The 15224-nt window shown below is 54.1% G+C and overlaps 3 protein-coding genes across 3 annotated transcripts; 2 read left to right on the forward strand and 1 right to left on the reverse strand.

Annotated features, from left to right (window-relative positions):
* Positions 1–68: 68 nt before the first annotated feature.
* On the forward strand, positions 69–2712 carry PHYSODRAFT_541813 (hypothetical protein). The gene has a single exon (XM_009521226.1). The coding sequence runs from the start codon at positions 154–156 to the stop codon at positions 2593–2595; it is 2442 nt and encodes an 813-aa protein (XP_009519521.1). The 5' UTR covers positions 69–153; the 3' UTR covers positions 2596–2712.
* A 183-nt stretch (positions 2713–2895) lies between these two features.
* On the reverse strand, positions 2896–6251 carry PHYSODRAFT_325373 (hypothetical protein; the record flags this gene model as incomplete). The annotated part of the gene is made up of 8 exons (XM_009521227.1): positions 2896–2967; positions 3029–3358; positions 3425–3580; positions 3642–3743; positions 4283–4693; positions 4921–5068; positions 5132–5380; positions 5479–6251. The coding sequence occupies 8 exons, from the start codon at positions 6249–6251 to the stop codon at positions 2896–2898; spliced, it is 2241 nt and encodes a 746-aa protein (XP_009519522.1).
* A 132-nt stretch (positions 6252–6383) lies between these two features.
* PHYSODRAFT_311302 (hypothetical protein) lies at positions 6384–15142 on the forward strand (the record flags this gene model as incomplete). Its single annotated transcript, XM_009521228.1, has 6 exons — positions 6384–7616; positions 7755–9824; positions 9902–10735; positions 10808–11284; positions 11336–13856; positions 13905–15142. 6 exons carry the CDS (start codon positions 6384–6386, stop codon positions 15140–15142), a joined length of 8373 nt encoding a protein of 2790 aa, XP_009519523.1.
* Positions 15143–15224: the final 82 nt, after the last annotated feature.

A 15224-nucleotide genomic window follows, 5' to 3' on the forward strand; every position in this document is an offset into this window, starting at 1 on the left:
CTTATCGGGCTGCTTCGGGCTCTCCACGTGCTTGATGGTGTCGATCACTTTCGCTTTCGCCTCCAAGCAAGTCAGCCCCGTCGCCCCCGCGCCCACCCCCCGTCCTTCGGAAAAACGCCCGAGTCGCCTAGCACGCGAGCAAGCAGTTGAACCATGGACTTCTCCAAGCGTATGAAGGATTTGATCCTGCCGCCGTCGCCCCCGACCATCAAGCCGAGCGCCAATTCGTCGGCTGCTGCTACGACCACGACGGTGCAGTTGGGTAATGCGGCTCCTCCGGCCATGAACGTGCTCGACCTGAACGAGCACAAGGGCGTGCGTCGTGCCCCCATCAAGGAGGACGCGGTGGAACCTGGCGACCTGGACAGCACGCAGCACGTGCGCGTGCCCAAGAACAACCAGACCCGAGCCATGATCACCAAGGCGCTCAAGGCGCACTACCTCTTCAGCTCGCTGGACCAGGGCGAGATCGACGAGATGATCGACGTCATGGCCATGGTCACCATTCAGGCGGGCGAGGCGGTGATCGCCCAGGGCACGTCGGGCAAGTGCTTCTACGTGCTGGAGAGCGGCAACTGCGACATCGTGATCGATGGCAAGCTCGTGGGCACCTACACGAACGGCGACGCCTTCGGTGAGCTGGCGTTGCTCTACAACTGCCCGCGCGCGGCCACGATCCGCGCCACCACGGGCTGCATCCTGTGGACGGTAGAACGCACTACCTTCCGCAAGATCATGGCCACGACTGCGTCGGCCACGCAGCTCGCGCGAGTCAACTTCCTCAAGAACGTCGAGCTGCTGCAGCGTCTGAGCAACAACCAGCTGCAGAAGGTGGCGGCGGCGCTCAAGCTGCAGCGCTTCAACGATGGCGACTACATCATCCGACAGGGTGAGGACGGCAACACGTTCTACATCATCGTGGAGGGCACGGTGCGCTGCACGAGTAGAACCGGAAGCGGCGACGAAGCCGAGAAGGAGCTCATGACGCTCCAGCGCGGCAACTACTTCGGAGAGATGGCACTCGTGCTCAACGAGCCTCGCCAGGCCAACTGCATCGCGGTGGGTCCTGTGGACTGCTACGTCATGGACCGCGCCGAGTTCACCAAGCTGCTGGGTCCGCTGCGCTCGCTGATCGACCGTCAGATGCGCATCCGCGTGCTGCGTAGCGTGCCGCTGCTGTCTTCATTGACCGACGACGAGCTGGACATCCTCGCACACGCACTCAACGTCGTCTCGTTCGAGGACAAGAGCACCATTATCAAGGAAGGTGACGCCGCGGACACGTTCTACATGATCTCGGACGGCAAGGTGAGCGTGCGCAAGTCGGGCTTCGAGATCATGCAGCTCCGTTCGGGCGAGTTCTTCGGCGAACGCGCTCTACTGGCGAACGAGCCTCGTGCTGCGGACTGCGTTGCGGTCGGTAGAGTGGAATGCCTCACGCTTCAACGCGCCGCGTTCGAGCAGCTTCTGGGCAAGCTCGACCACATCATGCAGCGTGAGATCCAACGCCAGCAGCTCGTGCAGCAGTCGGTTCTCGGTGGACGCAGCGACGTCCGTCCGGGATCCGCTACCCCCGCAGCTCCGGCGGCCAAGAAGATCCTGTACAAGGACCTCGAGAAGATCCGCACCATCGGCACGGGCACCTTCGGCCGCGTGATCATCGTTCGCCACCGCCCCACCAACCAGGCGTTCGCGCTCAAGTGCATGTCCAAGGCGCTGATCGTCGAGACCCACCAGCAGAAGAACGTCATGTACGAGAAGGGCATCATCGCCGAGTGCGACCACCCGTTCATCCTCAAGCTGCATGAGACGTACCAGGACGCCAACCAGCTCTACATGCTGTTCGAGCTGGTGCAGGGCGGTGAGTTGTGGAGTCTGCTCTACGAGAAGGCCTTCAAGGTGGCCAAGGGCGTCTGTGGCGCGTTCGACGTCTCGGCCGCGAGGTTCTACACTGCCAACGTGGTCGAGGCCCTCCGCTACCTGCAGAAGATGACGGTGGCCTACCGCGACCTCAAGCCCGAGAACCTGGTCATCGACAGCGCCGGCTACCTCAAGATGGTCGACTTCGGCTTCGCCAAGCACGTGCCGTACTACCGCAATGGTGCGCTCTACGAACGCTCCTTCACCTTGTGCGGAACTCCTGAGTATCTCGCCCCCGAGCTGGTGCTCAACAAGGGCCACGGCAAGGCGGTGGACCACTGGGCGCTTGGTTGCCTGCTCTACGAGCTCATCGCCGGCCGCACGCCATTCCAGCACAACGACCAGAACAAGATCTTCGAGAAGATCCTGCAGGGCCGCGCCATGGTCAAGTTCCCGCCCAAGTTCGACCCGGACGCTAGGGACCTGGTCATGAAGCTGCTGGAGACCAACCCGGCGCTGCGCATTGGCTCGCTGGCTGGCGGCATGCAGGACGTGGTGAACCACCCCTTCTTCACGAACGCCAAGTTCGACTGGGCCGCGATGGTCAAGAAGACGATGAAGGCGCCGTACACCCCGGCCATCAAGGACGCGTTCGATGCCGGCAACTTCGACGCCTACCCGGAAGACACCAAGATCCGGCAGTTCACGGGCAGCGACACGTTCGAAGGCTTCTAAGGAGAGAGGCGTATCTAAGACCAAGACAAGACCGACTCAATCAATAACTAACCGCCCGCAGAGGAGCCTTAGACTATGAAGCAGAAAGCTGTGTAACAATATACTTACTTGGAGGTCAATTCATTTGAAGGTTGTGTGCTGGCGTTGGCGTTGGCGTCTTCGGAAGTCTTGTTGCTGTTTGAGGAAGTCACGGTACTCTTTTGGGTAGATCTTGTCGCGATATCCTGTCATCTCGAATGGGGATTTTCCCTGTTTGTTTTCAATTTCCTGAAACAAATGCGATTTCGTGAGTAAACATTGTCAGATTTCCTGAGTAAGAGGTTTACTCACCACATCGTCCATCTGGTCTTCCAGCATTGTTGAGACTTGAGCCTATGGCATAGACGATGTGAGTATTCGTTCGTCTACTCAATGATCATGATGCGCTGTGTACCTGACAGAATGCGTAGCTGTAATGCAAGGCGGTGTTGCCTTCTGCATCAACAGCTAAGAGATCATCTTCGTCGGACATCCGCTCGAGGAGAGTCTCCATGAAGATGGCATCCTTTAGTGAAGCAGCGAGCATGAGAGGGGTAACCCCCCACTTGTCGGCAGCACGTAAGTCTGCTCCAGCTTGAAGCAGCAGGATTGAAACTTGCAAGAACCGACTTGGAGCGGTTCGTTTCAATTCCGATGATTTCTGATGCTTGAGACGCTCTTCGTGTGACGAATTGGGGGCAGGCGAATACTCTGAAGACTGCAGAGCGTCCATATACCCCAGAATCTACAGAAAATAATGGTCAATTTGCTGGTTTACTCAGTCAATAATAAGGTGGATTTGAACTCGTACCGCTAGATGAAGTGGAGTTCTTTCAGCTTGAGCTGTGTTGTCCTTCACTGATACGAATCCGATACGCTCGGACGGCTTTGAGCCGCGTTTTGAACGAGCTAGTAGCAGACGTCGCACTTGGTCGACATTTCCACTGTAGCATTCCGTCCACAGGTTCTACTTGGCAGTAATTTCATGAGTTAACCATTCACAGAGAGATAGTGTTTAGATGTCTTACCACTAGCATTTGCCGGACGTTATCGCTCTTTGCGACGTCGATAGGCTTTTTCCCTTGAATTCCAGGCGAGTAAGTCCACAGCCGCGAGTCAGCATCCCACGACTGGAGGAACGATATCATACTGGAATTCCTTCGAATTGCTGGCGACAAGTTTAATAGTGAGCTTCATGCGTTTGTATCAGAAGCTGGGACTACCTATCGTACCGGCAAAGTGAAGCGCGTTCCATTTGTTGTCACCCGTCGCTGTTGGATCACACCCGACGCGTAAAAGGAATTCAATCACACTCACATCGTCACCACGGCAAGCTAAAAGTAATGGCGTCGCCCCATTCGCATCCCTGAGGTCCAGATCTGCCTTACACTCGTGAAGATACTTCACAAACGCTAAGCGATCTTCATCGTTTAAACTGCCGTTGCCGTGCAACATTTTGCGTTTTCTTAAATGAACGGCAACATGGAGCGGTGATCGGCCTTTCAGTGATCTCGCATTTACGTCGACGGATTGTGGCGTCTCCATGAGAAGTCGAGCGATTGCTATGTGATTATCTGTGGCTTCTTCAGCACAATACTACAACAACAGAAGATTAAGCAACCATGGTTCAGTACTGGAATCACAATACCTCCACAATACCTCCACGTACATGCATTGCCGTCCACTGGTTTGCATCGCGAGCTCTTGGATCTGCCCCTTCTTCGAGAAGAAGTTCCACAGCACGGACATTCCCAAACATGGCAGCGCGGTGCAACGGTAGCTGGTGCAAACGTCCAGCACTATCGTCTGTGATCCGCTGCAACTTGGCCAGCACGAAGGTACTAACTCCGGGGTCGCAGTGGTTGTCGTTTTCTTCACTGTCACCTTTTGGTGTTGGTAAGTAGTAGTTTTGAATGTCAATCGACTCGAGTTGACGCAGGATAACGTTCTCCATAACTCGAGATACGTTGAATGAAAACAGCAAGTCGACATCCGCTTGGCTCAGTCTGACACCCATTTGAAAGTACCACTTGACTTGCCGAAGGTTCCCACTTTCGACTGCGTAGTAGAGTGCGAGCTTCTTGAAGTTATCTAACAAACAAGGCGCAATAATAGTGAAATACAAGGTGGTTTCCAATGGAAAGTTGGCTAACTACCTTTAGTAGACAAAATGCTGGGCTTGGAACGAAGAGCACTACAAAACTCGTAGTTATCTTCGATAGGGACAAGTGATGCTGTAGTGGCAAGCTGAACAGCAAAACAGTGCCCATTAGAGTGTTTAACGAACGAGACGTCTCCCAAACTCACATAGTGGATGAAGGAGCGGCCATTCTCGTCCACACTGCCGCATATTTGCGTCCAGTCGGCGCATTTTTGCTTTGTCGTCTCGCGTTGCAGCTCTTTCACTCGAGGTGGCACCCACGCGTTCCCGTTTAACTTCTTCTCTTGCATCCACCTAGCCACAGACACGTATAAGTTTTAGGAGAAGAAGGTAAAGCAGACAAATCGTTCTCCCTACCCATTCATCCGGTCCTTCTTTCGCATCAGTGCTTTCAACTCGATCTCGAACTCTGTGTCACGATACGAGTTCACGTGCTGGAAGATCAGATCCTGCACCAGTTTATCTCTTGACAGAGCAGCGTAGTGATAGAGGTTGCGACCGGAATCATCAACAATTTCGAGCATCTCATGAGGGGATATCTCCTCCAGAAACCGCTGCAATCGATCTGTATCATCGGTCAGGACTACGTGAAACAGTTCGATGTCGCTTGCCCGGGGCAAAAACATCTTTGGTTGCCTATGAAGATCACCAAAGCAAAGGTGAAATACGTTGTTGTTCACCAACTTCAACTGGAGAGGACGTACTTTTCTTGTAGTGAGTGAGAGGCTTCGTGGCTCAAGTCGGGAGGACAATCATAGAGTTCCTCGACGTCAACAGCAGCAGGCTTCGCTGCAGCCACCGGAGTCGAGCTGTCTCCTTGCTCTTCTGGCTCTGCTTTAGCTGCAGTGTCTTCTTCTTCTTCTTCACCATCAGCATCATCAAAATTGAAGTCATCGTCGTCGCTGTTGGCGTCTCCAGACGGAGCTTTGGTGTCGGTCGCTGCACTTTCGTCTGGACTAGAAGAGGTTTCCGCATTAGGTTGAGCAGCTTCATCAACGGCTTTGGGCTTCGGTTTATCTGGATCCTTTTGACCCTCGCCTGCATTTGGTGGGGTCTCTGCTTCAGTTTTTCCTCCCTGGTTGTCGCTGCTCACCGACGCCAGGGGCTTCAGACTGGATAAACGCCGTGATGGAGTCTCCACCGGCTCGAGAGTACTAGTATTATTGACCTTGTCGGTCTCCGGTGACTTCATTGGTGCCAATGTCGCCGCGATCCCTACCAGCTTGTGAGAAGAAGATCCCCGACCATCACCGACAGGCCGCAGCTCATTCAACGCCTTCAGAGGTTTCACGGGAGGCCCCAAGCCATTGCTACCGCCATCACCTCCACCATCGCCTAACGGCTTCAACGATGGAACCTTGATTTGTGCGAGGCTCTTACCTGGTGAACTTGCCTCTACCGTCTTGCTAAGACCATCAACCAATTCAACCCGTTGTTGCTTGGCTGCAAAGGCCGCTAACGCCGTCGGCTTCGACATCTCAACGCTTTTTCGACTGTTGAAAGTAGTTCCTCCGACCCTTCATTACGAAAGAAGATCCGGGCCCATATCCACACTCAACGCCGTATCGTTCAAGCACAGCGGGGCGGTGACAGTGACTCGAGCAATTCCATGACGAAGACGGTGGGGACACGGATCCGAATCGAGTCGGCGGATGTCCCGAAAGCTTCAGCGCCTGAAGACGGCGCAGACGCCGACGCTGACGCAGATGTAGTGGTGGAACAGTTCACGCGCGAGTTCACTGCAATACTGCAGCTCACCCGCGAGAAACAGTCCAAGGAACTGACCTCCGAGAGCTTTGGCGGTTCTCCAGAAGACGTCGTCAACGCACGTCAAGAAGTGGTCTTCTACGGTGACATCGCCCAGAAGCTGACCCCTCTAGTGGACAGGCTCATGCAAGCTACCAGTGATCAGATCAACACGGCCAAGAAGACCGAGCTGCTCCTCGTATTCGGAGACAAGTTCTACCACATTCAGGAATTTCGAGCCGCCTCCATGTTTTTCTACGAAAAAGTGCTCGTTCTGGACGAAATGAAGGAGAAAACACCGGAAGAAGTCGCTGTTAGTAAACCCCAAGATATTCTCAAGCGTACTCTCGCTTCTACGTCGTCATCGACGGTAAAACGGAGTCGAATTGAGGGCCAAGCCTACGTTCGGTCGCTCTTTGGTGTAGCCATGAGCTGCTTCCACGTTCAGAAGCGGTGTGATGGATTCGTGAAACATCCCGGAAGACTGGAGAATATGATCGAGGCGTTGTCATTCTTGCGCCTGGGGATGGAGACGGCGGTGGCTATGGAGCGCCAGTACTCGGGCCAGTTCACGTGGTTGACTTTGAACGGGTCTGTGCTCATTTATTCCATCGCGAAGCCTCTACAAGCTTTGGGCTTTTCTCGAGAAGTAGTGGCGTATCTGAAGTGGAGTCTGCTGGCCATGGAATCTTCGGTGGCGTTGTCGACGACCAAGTACATTATGTGGCGGCTGCAACTTGGCTCGGCGATTTGCGAGTGCTACGAGGATTTGGCGTTGAAAGAGACGATGAGAAGTGATCAACACCTTAAATCGGCAGTGGCGTGTGCCGCTTATCTGCAACAAATCGTCCAACGGCTGCGTAAGGAGGAGGAGCTTGATATGCCGTTGCCGGTGGAAGTGCAGCGTGTTCTGACCCAAGCAGAGACGACGTCTACTATGCTAGCGACAAGAGTCAAAGCTGCAGCAGGACGTCAACCGGTCACTAGAAGTTCAATTGAGGCGGCATTTCCAGAGACTCGTGACCAGATGCGCGCTGCGATTGATGCCTTGGAAAGTTTATCTCGCGAAGTCAAGCAGAGGTGTGGAGGGCAAGGGGCATTCGTATTGATACCTTCCACCACGCAGCCCCCAACGAACGAGACCATGTCAGAGCTGCTTGCATTCGTTATGGAGATTGTGGCCCCTATGCTGAAGCCTTTGAACGGAGAAGAAGAGGAAGAACTGACATCGCAGTCTGCACTGGACAACACGATTTTCCCAGTATCATTCCACCTGAGCGCTATTCGGCACAGCTTTCTACTGGGGAAACCCGGCGATGAGATGCGTCTGCTCATTAGAAGTGCCCACGCACGACTGAACTCCTCGTCGGAGGGCTTATTGGGGAGAGATGCGTCAATCATTAGCTGCTTGCTTGAGCTGTTCGAGGCGCTTCGTGAGATCAAAGCGTCCTGGCTGTCGTGGGAGTCCCTCTCAGAAGACGAGCGCTTGGAAGTGAAGCTAAAGCCACGACAGCAATTGTCAGTGTCTGGGGGTGAACTTCCAGCGTCCAAGTTCCTTTTAAGATTGTCGAAAGCCATGCAGGACTGCGTCTTCCACGGCGACGGCTCCATTTCGCGTACGAATGCAGAGTTGCTGGCGTCAGTGGCGTTGCAAATGTGGCGAGAGTTTGCGGTCCCAATGCTGAAGGATCTGGACGCTACGGAGCCACCTCAAATGTCAAGACCATTCGTACGTCTCACGTGTGAATTGCTGCTGACGATCCACTTCACCTTCACCGCCGTGAAATTTGAGGATTTACTGCTCCACGGTCGCGTTTGTTTGCGTCTGGCTACGCTTCTGTCGATCCGTGGCAAAGCGCGCAGAGGCAGCCAAGTGGTGCGTCAGTGTCTCGAGCGGATAAACTCGCGCCGGAGCGAGTTAGTGAACTTCCATTCGCACTTCCACTCGGTGGTTGACAGACAGTCGGACCCAGGAATTACGACGCCAATCTCCAAGTATTCATTTACGTGCACAATTAGGGACTCAAGTCCGCTGAGTGACGGAGAAAACCCTCGAGATCGCGTAGGTGTGCGAGGAACAGGCTCTCAATTTGGGGGTGTTCATCAGGACATGTGTTGTGTTCAAGTGGACTTGACGCTGCTTTTGTACCGATTGGAACTTCAGGCAGCCTCGATGGTGGATGTTCTCCCTCTAACCAACTCAAAACCTTCCGTCGTCACACCAGGTGTTTCTCTACAAACAAGCAGCGTGCTATCAACTGCCGAGCTCAAGCTCCTCGAAGAGTGCGATCAAAATGGCTACGCGCGAGTGTTACTGAACATCCAGCGGCTTGTTCATCCGCAGAAGTCGGTGAAAGAGCGACTGGCAATAGCAGACGAGAGCATTCAACTGCTGCAACAAGTGGAGCAGCAAGAGGAGAAGCTCTGTCGCCAACTAGCTTCAATAAGGACGGAAGCCGTGGAGTCCGCTGTCCCTCTCGCGCCCATCGTCATATCTCGATCGAGCTCAGCGATCACGCTGCAAATAGTGGGGTATCGGCCTTCATTGCCATCGCTTCGAAAGCGGAGGGTAGAGTATTACATGGTATTCGCCAAGGCCACAGGGGTGGGGACTGCTGTCTCACTCAACAGCAACCACCTCACCGGAACGGCTACCCCCGTGTACCCTCCACACTTGGACGTGATGATCTCCGGCTTGCTACCCAACGAGAGCTACGTGTTCGCTGTTGCTGCTTATGACAACAAACACGAAGTGATCAACTCCATCGGCGAGACTTCGGAGCCGGTGGTAGCGCTCAACCCGCTGCCGTTGCCCATGTGCTACGGGTATCTCGCGAAGGCGTGCTACGACACCCAGCTTGCAACTCGAGCCAACAAAGCCGCTCATTATCTGTACAACGCCGTAGTCTCGCACGCGTGTGCTGGGAGGCCTTCGTGGATGGCCAACTTGTTCTACAGACAAGCACTGAAGCGAGACGTTGTGGCCCAATTCCCCCTGCCGATACTAAACCTCTGCATCCAGGCACTGCTGATCTTGTGTCACAACGAGCCTGGCGACTTGGAGAGGGATGGAAAGCTCGTCGCGACTTCGGACTTTGACGCTCAATCGTTGACCACGACACAGACCAAAGCGCTTGAAGACAGTCGCAAAATCTCCATGGCCATTGAGATCGCCTGCGCGACAGACAACATCGAAGCGATTCGCGTCCTGTGCTTCAAAGGATACCGACTGTTATTGCCGCTGCTGCACTTGAAAGGCAGTTGTGATGGTTTGACATTCGCCGCACTCGTGACGTTTTACAAGGTGAGTCCAGGTAGGCGCTGTAACTCTGACGGAGGAATGACTCGGGGCTCAGTGCTTCGTTCCTTGCTGTTATGTAGGCGCTTCATGCGATTCCAAGCGAGAAATGGGACGACGACACGCGAAACATTCACGCTCGTATAGGCTTCGAGCTCTTTCGAATTGCTCAAGAAGCCCACAGCGACATCTCTCGGGTCACCATTCCACTCATCGTTCAGAACCACGAGCAGGTTCATTCCGGCAACAACAGTGAAGAGCACGACAGCTTGCGTGAAGTTGTGGCTCTTTTCAAGTTGGCCAGCAATTCACAAGGGAGTCAAGAAGTTTCCACTCCTGCGCCTCCAACAACAGCAGCAGCTACTCCACGAGGGTCGAAAGGAGCCCCAGCAGCCGCAGCCAAAGACAAAAGCCAGAGTAATACACCACAAGCCACACCGAGGAGCGGAAGTGAGACGGAGAAGGGTGAAGCAGGAGTGATGCAGAGCTTGGCTGAGCTCCTCCAAGCCGCTGGGAACGATCTCTTGAAGGTTTTCGCCATCCTGGAGCGGCACAGTTCTTCGGATCGTCGAACAATCGAGTTCGCAAGCAAAGTGTGCGGGGCGGTCCTCGGATCTGGAGGGAATGACGTCTCTCAAATGGACAAATTCCTCGCGTCTCTCAAGGTAGCAGGAGAGATCAGCAACCAGTTTCGAGCTACCCTTCAATCGCTTGGCGGTGGAGAGTTGCTACCTCAGCTGAAGAATGTTGTCGTTCCGGATGAAGCGAACCCGCTCAGCTCTCGCCCTGACGAAGAGAACAAAACCAGTGAGACCCCTGAGACTGAAGCAACTGTGGCTGATGCGGTAGCTGGAGCTGACGATGAGTACTTGTATCGGTGGTGCGGGGAGCTGTTCTACATTCAATCGGTGCTGCTGGTACGTCCGCCATCGAATGTTGCTTGGGCAGGCAGGTACGATACGACTAACCCTGTTTTGATCTGCCAACAGTTCCGGAAGATCGTGAAACTATGCAACACAATTGAGGAAGTCGACACAGCAAATGGCCCAGATACGGAAGACTGCACGTACGCGTTACTTCATCCTGAGAACAACAAGGAAGACGAAACAAAGGGCGCAAACGAAACCAAGAACGCGTTAGAAACGGATGTGGACCAGGAGAATGTACCAGCAGAAGACCAAGACGCTACCGTACCCCAAGCTGAGCCAAGTGACACCCCAGAAGCCAACCAAGTCGATCAGCTCTTTGGTGAACTCTTGGAGAAGACTGCGGGATGCTGCAAACTATTTCGGCTTGCCAATTGCTGGCAAGGGCTTCAAGCTGCAGCCCAGCAGCTTTGGAACGCTATTTGGCTAGCGTGGATCGCGCCAAGTCGGATTGGAACGTCACCTACGAGGCTTGGACACCTGTCGACTTGCGTGGACGCGTTGCTGGACATGATGGACATCGCGACGAACGGGTCACAAGTTCAATCTACAGCGCTCCAAACAGCACGAGCCCCTGCCTCAGGAGAACAGTCGATGGCCCTGTCGACTGTGGTGTACGCCGCCACTAGCGCTCTGAACGTTGACCAAACTTGGTTCGCGCAGCTGATGGCGTTCTCGTTGCGAGTGTTTTGTTCGTTCAAGGACTGGAAGAGCATCGTGCAGAAAGGAAGCAGGTATCACGCCTTGTGTGGTAGCAGTACCGAGGGCAGTCGGTTCTCCGAGCAGAACTTCCCCATCTTGATTTACGCGCAGCAGCAGATCCTGGACCACCAGGAAACGCTCTTGAAAGCCGCCCAAGAAGAACTGAACGCCTACGTCACCGCATATCAGGAGCAAGAGGCGAAAAAGAAGAAGAAAAAGTCGCGCCTTGTAGTGGAAGAAGTGCTCTCGCCCGAGGAGATCGCATTCCGCGCCAACAAGCAGGTGCTGGAGCAGCGCATCCAAGAACTCGTCGCTGATCGGGACCTTGAACGAGCCAAACTGGCGGATCTCTCGGAAATTTACGACGAGCTATCGAACGCCATCAACAAGAGCCACCAAGCGTTAAACACGTGCCACGAACTAGTCGAACGGTACCATCGTCTTGACCAGCGCAGCAGTACTAACGCGCACCACTATCAAGACGACCTGCTCGCACTTCGCCGCCAGATTGTGGCTGCATACAACCGCTGTGTGATTCTGTCTCGACAAAAGCGTCAAAAGCGAATCGTCTGCCAGGCGCTGCAAGAGGCTGGAGACTTCCACCTCGCCAACGGAGACGTAAAGTCGGCTACCAAGAGCTGGCTTGAGTCACTGGACAACGCCTTCAGCACGCTCAACGTCGCAATGTCCTGGCGTGAAGCCCTTACTCCACCTGCTGACCAGTTCCTTGAGAGTGCGAATAAAGACAAAATCGCTGGGGACGAACTCTGGGTGGGGATGCAATGCTGCAGCGTCCTCTCCAAGCTGATCATGCTCTCATCGGGTGACAAACTGCACAAGGCCGTCGACTACGCATTGATGGCAGCGGCAATCTTCACTCGATTCTACGGCTGCTCGTTGCCACACCCGACCAAATGCTTCCTGTTTGGCTCGTACCGGATGCTTGGACAGTTCTGGCCAGGTCGAAAGCTGCTCTCAGACCCAGATCGCGTCTCTCCCTTCACTCTCTGCATCATGCTGGTGCTGGTTCCTGAGGTTTTGCTCCAGTATGAACACCAGTGTGCAACCACTGTGATGCCTGTCATCACCGGGTACGAATACGTGGCGGAATACTGCCTCGAAGACGCAAACCATGTAGCAAACGCTCGTAGGTTCCGCGTTGAAGCGCTAGTCCAATGTGCTCGCTTCCAGGAAACATTCCAGATTATCATGAAGCTGTTGCAAGGTGGGTCAACGCCGCGCAGTAGCAGCGGCATTCCGGAGCCCGACGCTGTCGTTTTCCACGACAGTAAACCAATTCTGGACGAGAGTAATCGAGCCGCCTTGAACTGGTTGGCTTCGCTTAACGCAGAGCAAACGCAGTCGGAGCTGAAGAAATTTTACCCCGACGAGCTGGTGGGGCACATCTTGGTGACGATTTTGCACCTCGCTGTTGCACTAGCTCGCCATGAAAGCCGATACGACCGCGACGCAGCAATCGCTCGCTCAGCGGCCAAGAAATTGGCCCAAGCGATGCTATTGATCGTCAAGCCCAGTGAGGCGTCGACTTCTCCTGCTCAAACCCCAAGAGATGCTGTAGTTGGAGAAGCTGCTGGAGAGGTGGCTGCAGAACCACAGTCGGTTTCGTGGGAGCTGCTCCAGACCCATCGCATTCGAGCCGATATTCACCTGCAGCTGAGCTATCTTGCATTTTGCGAGGGTGAGTGGAGTACATCCATGTCAAGTGCGATGGATGCAATCAGCGAATACAACACGATTCCTACCGGTCCGGAGCACCACTTGCGCTTGGAACTGGACCAGAAGCTGAAGTTCTCGCTGGTACTTGGTCGAGGTACGTTTGTTGCCAAGTGTCGAGCACACGTCGTCGCCTGTCTACTTGCCCAAACACGCTATCACGCTGCCTTTGAAGCTGCCGAGACTGCAATCGAAGAAGCCAAGAGGACAGGTGAAGAGCTCCTTCGACAGCACCTCGAGTCATTACGATTGCAGGCCGAAGTCTTTCTCGGCGAGCGTGCAAAAACCGAAAGAGAACTCGGCGTTCTGCGAGAAGAAGCCCTGACATCCCACACCTCAGCTTCGCTTACCTACATTCACACACTTCAAGCGTTGAGCTCGTTGCTCCGATCCAAAGCGCTCTTGTCATCCCAGCCACTTGCACTGAATGCAGTCAACGAACGCCTGAGCGAAGCAGAACACGTGCTGGACGCCTTGCTGGAACACGACGGCTGGATCGGCGTTAGTGCTGATCACCAGCACGCTGAAAAGCGACTCAACATCTACCGGCCTGGAATTCCCGAGTTCGTTCAGATCCACGCTGATTTAGCGCAGGTGCTACTCGAATTTCCTCTGGACTCTGGCAGCGAAAACGTACAAACTCGTCAGGAGAGAGCACTGCAATCTGTTGAGAGCGGTATTCGAGCTCTTGACCATACCACGCAGCGAATGTCATCCACCAAAGCACGACTTCTGCTGCTGAAGGGGGTGATACTCTCAAAAAAGTTGTACGGAACCATGACCCAGATCCAGGTCGATTTACCTGTACAAGGCGAGCAACATTTGGAGCTGCGATTTGAAGAATGTGTCGAGGCCTTCACAGGGTCCATCAAGTCGTCGATTGAAGGTGGATATGATCGCCAGTTGGTACGGTTGGTCTTGATCGAACTGGTTAACCTGTTTGGCCAGAAGCTGGTCCCGGGTAGCGAGGACACGCACGTTCAAGCTGCATTCCACTATCTGGATTTGGCGCTAGAGGTTCAACAGCACGAGGCAGTGCTGTTCGACACTCTTGAGTTGCAGAACGGTAGTGTCACTTCCGTCGAAAAGCTGCCGCCTTCAGTCTTAGCTACGATCAACGCTCAGTCCGAAGCAGGTAAGGAAGACGTCACTGCTCCACCACCAACAGACAACAAAGCACCCGACGTCGCCGCAATCGTCAACTACTTTGTGCGCTTGCAGCGTATGCAGCACATTCTGCCGGTTAGCACCGCAGCAATCCAGGACACGAGTGCTCTTCTCCACTCCTTTCTGGTGCAGTATCATTCGACGTACTCGCGCATGGCTTGCTTGACGGACCTTCCTCCTGTTCCTTCATCCGATCCTGAAATCCGCGCTGGAATGGTGTGTGCTCTCTGGGGACAAGACCTCGCCCCCGCGCTTGCTTCTGAGGTCGGAGAGACTGCGCACAACGACAAGATAACATTTTACTTCACGCTTGGCACAACCAAAGTTTCCATCGCAGAAGACTCGCCCGCTGCAAGCAACACCGATGCACTTGCCCGAGTGGAGAAGTTTGCGTCGTCTCCTTTGCTCAGCAAGAGAGGTAACGTGGATCGACAAGCGGTACAGCACTTGAAAGCAGCACTAAGCAAATTGCGAACGCAGATGGAAGACGAAGACTCACTCCTGATTGACCGGAACACTTTCTCGAAGATGCTCCACTTGATTTTAAGTGAAATTCAACAGCTTTTCCGAGGAGCTGAACATCCGAGCAGCGATAGCAGCCAAGACAACGGGAATGCTACTCTTGTGGCAGGTGATGCTTCGAGCCAAAGCTTGCAGGACGCGTTTGGAAACTCAATTTCCGTCGATTGTACGCTGGATACTGTTCGCCATCTGGGAGACCTGTTCTCCATCAACAAGGGCGTCAATATTGCCAACAACGAGCTCTGCTACTTCTTACGAGATCTCCTGGATTAGCATGGCACAAAGGTGAAAGACAATAGCTAGCAGACGCTTGAGAGAAGTGTCCATTTTGTTGTTCATAAAGTATCTAGTACTT

The sequence above is a fragment of the Phytophthora sojae genome (genome assembly GCF_000149755.1).
Source record: "Phytophthora sojae unplaced genomic scaffold PHYSOscaffold_2, whole genome shotgun sequence".
Taxonomy (NCBI): domain Eukaryota; phylum Oomycota; class Peronosporomycetes; order Peronosporales; family Peronosporaceae; genus Phytophthora; species Phytophthora sojae.

Bases quoted from the DNA above. Each gene is read 5' to 3' on its own strand.
- PHYSODRAFT_541813 (XM_009521226.1), top strand. From the start codon at position 154: ATGGACTTCTCCAAGCGTATGAAGGATTTGATCCTGCCGCCGTCGCCC.